The sequence below is a fragment of the Schistocerca gregaria genome, chromosome 5, assembly GCF_023897955.1.
Source record: "Schistocerca gregaria isolate iqSchGreg1 chromosome 5, iqSchGreg1.2, whole genome shotgun sequence".
Taxonomy (NCBI): domain Eukaryota; kingdom Metazoa; phylum Arthropoda; class Insecta; order Orthoptera; family Acrididae; genus Schistocerca; species Schistocerca gregaria.
The window spans coordinates 410611558-410614950 of NC_064924.1; the positions used below are offsets into that span (position 1 = coordinate 410611558).

A 3393-nucleotide genomic window follows, 5' to 3' on the forward strand; every position below is an offset into this window, starting at 1 on the left:
AATTACTAACAAAGCATTATTCAGGGTATTGCCGTAGGCCCCCATTAATCTTAGTAGCTCACCTCGTTGAACTCTTCTCATTATTGAGGCTGGCTTCACTAGCTGCAGTCTATGAGCCCAGACGCTTGCACCATATCCTACGATTGATGCTAATATAGATTGGTGGTAAATTGTCTTCAAGGGAAGCAGAAATTGCCTATTTGCAACGTTCATTAAGTTGCCACCTTTCCTGCCTGCTGCTCCCTCTACATAATGTGCAAAGTTGCCCTCCTTATATACCAATGTCACCTGAGCTTTTTTCCACTCGCTTGGGACATTTCGCAGGTGTAAGTTTCATGACAAATGCAACAGGTAAGAGGCCAATGCCATCGAGTTAAGTTAACTCTTTGTAAAACTGAATTGGGGTTTCATCAGGACCTGGTTACTCTTTCCACCCACTCATGACTAAAACATTGCATATTGGAGTAGGAGTGAAAAGGAAGGGGAAAAAAAGTTAATTCACACACACTTTAATTTCAAATAAGAACAAATGTACAAGTGACATTAGAGTGATTACAATGACTCATTCACACAGTCAAAACTGTAACTTATGAACATTATACATGAAACTAAACAAGGCAACATTGTAAAAACAGGCAACAGCAATCAGAAATGCTAACTTTTGGAATAATAGGTATTGCTAGTTACCAAAGGAAAGGACTGCACATTATAACAACACACAAATAAGAAAGGGAGGGGGGGGGGGGGGGGGATATGACAGGAAAGGAGGGAGGGAATGAGTACAAATCACAAAGACAGAGAAGCTATCTATTTTACAAATGCCTTCTCTTGAATACAGCCTATATGTCTGTACATCCACCACCTGTATATTCATTCTACTTGCTGAATGAATTGTTTGGAGCAGAAATTTTAAATCTGCAGTCTAGGTCAACGAGATTAGCAGAACAAAAGAAGTGAAACATAGATGATTTTAACACAAATATTATAACAGCCATTTTTAAAAACTTTGCTTCCAATACACACTCTAATTTTCCTTTTACTCACATGGATGAGACAAACTTCTCAGTTTAACTTTCATTTAAATAAGTTTTACTTTGTCTGCTGCTGTAAGCATTTTTTTTGCCAGGGGTGCATTATTCAACTATCACTTTGGCTGCCCTGGTAGGAGGCATATAATGTGGCTTCTGTATAAACCCTTAGCTCAGCTTTTTTTGTATATTTTTTTCTTAAACTACAATATGTCTTTCCAGAAACATCAAGGCTTTGTACAGTACCTGTGTTACATTCCTTGGCTAACTATTTTTAAACAGTGTCAGGAACTTAACTGAGTAGTATTGGCCAATCACAACAAATGCAGCCAGTTCATAATAAGGGCACCGTAATGGATCTTATCTTCTACAGTTCACTATCTGTCTCAGCAGCAATTTCTCAACTATGAGAATTACACTGAACTTAACAAAATCTTACTTCTAAAATAAAGGAGAAAATTGGAGGGATGTCTCTCTCATACAAGTAATATTAAAAGCTGGCAAACATTTCCACTTAATTTCCATACTATTCTTTTATAGAATTACAAGACATTTATCTTGATAGTGCTACTGTAAAAAAAATAAAAACTCCAATAAAAACTGTGGGATTAAAATTTCATTCACTCAACAGAGAATGAGGTAGTATCAAATGGACAAAGTAAAAACTTTCCTTTATTTACAGGACTTCACAATTTGAACACTTCAGGTGGAGAGAACACCAGAAGAAGCAACACTACATTAGAATGTTGTATCACAGGAACACGTCATCTGACCCACTTGTAAACCACAGTTTCCAGAACCAACACATCTACTAAACAATAAATTACAACATGCCAGTGTCCACACTGGCTTCATCACAGAAAAGTTCTCCTTCGATGTGCATCAATATTTTGGAATGGTGTCCTTGGGTCTCCATATACAGCTTCAGTTGTAGAAAATGGTGCACGAATCATTAAATTACTAGGCCTGCTGATACTGCCACTACCTGCTGCATCATAAATTGATTGTCTTTTTGTTAGCTGAAGTGAAGCTGAAAGAAAGAAATCAAAAGATGAGTGTTAAACTACTTCAGATTACATAAAGAGTTCATGTGACAAGTGTTGTCTTATTTTTACGTATTTCATGATAGCCTGTCATAAATGTGATAACCAAGACAAACTGAAGAGTATTTTCATTAATAATTCTATCAGCAAACCAAATAATACATGTAGAAACATATAATTGGAAAGTAGACTCCCAAAATGAAGTGTGTGTGTGTGTGTGTGTGTGTGTGTGTGTGTGTGTGTGTGTGTGAGAGAGAGAGAGAGAGAGAGAGAGAGAGAGAGAGAGAGAGAGAGAGAGAGAGATAAAATGTCTGAAGCAACTTGCACCAGTCCTGTTCACGACGAGGAGACAGCTGGATTGATGTATTGATGTCTACCTGGAACACACTGACACACAAGCATGCAAAGTAAAATATTGTCCTCAATGTAACCAGACAACTCTTGAAGATTTAGTGAGTTCACCTACCAATGACTGTTACACATTGTTACAAACTCATGATTATTGTTGTTGTTATTATTATTATCTTTAGCATTATCAGAGTGCATTATATCACACAACTACCGTATGCATCAAACTTTCTTCAAACACAATCGGAAATTATTTTCCTACCCCATTAACATTTCACATACTGTTGTTGCCCAGCAACGCTCTGCAATCCAATGCAGTGGCACCTGCACAGGAACCAATGCTAGACTTGTCCACAACTAATCACTTGCCTATCTGCAATACCAACAGTCATTGACACTGCCATCACTTTATTATGATGTCTTCTTCTTCTTCTTCTTCTTCTTCTTCTTCTGTAGTGGTCAATCCAAGGATTGGTGTGCAACAGCTACAATGGCAGCTTGTCTCCATTCTGTGCATCTTTCAGCTTTTCTCTTCATTTCTTTATAGGTGTTACATCCCACATCTTTCACGATTTGATCCATGTACCTCAGCCGTGGTCTTCCTCTTGGCCTTTTTCCCTCCACATATCCCGCTATGATTGTGTTCAGGATTCCTTTATGTCTTAATAGACGGCCTGTAAATTGCACTCTTCTTACCTGCTCTTTCCAGGACCACTTCGTTTGTGACCTTGTCGATACATTTTATTTCGAGCATGCGTCTATAGCACCACATTTCAAAACAACTTAGCTTCTGGTCTTCCCCTGTCCCAAGAGTCCATGTTTTACACCCATAGCATGCCACACACCACACATTTGATTTCAAAAATCTTTTCCTGATTTCAAGGCTGATGTTTTCCTCCTTGTTAAAAGCAGCCTTTGCTTGAGCAATTCTACTTCTCACTTCCGCCTTGCTCCTTCCATCCCTGGTAATATTA

The 3393-nt window shown here is 38.2% G+C and overlaps 1 protein-coding gene across 1 annotated transcript in view; it reads right to left on the bottom strand.

Annotated features, from left to right (window-relative positions):
- Positions 1–493: 493 nt before the first annotated feature.
- The window catches only part of LOC126272402 (nuclear pore membrane glycoprotein 210-like), a 242236-nt gene continuing 239336 nt past the window's right edge, over positions 494–3393 (bottom strand). Inside the window, exon 15 of the mRNA XM_049975230.1 lies at positions 494–2058. Within this exon, the coding sequence (XP_049831187.1) occupies positions 1883–2058 (176 nt within the window). The 3' untranslated portion in view covers positions 494–1882. The remainder of the gene's footprint in view (positions 2059–3393) is intronic.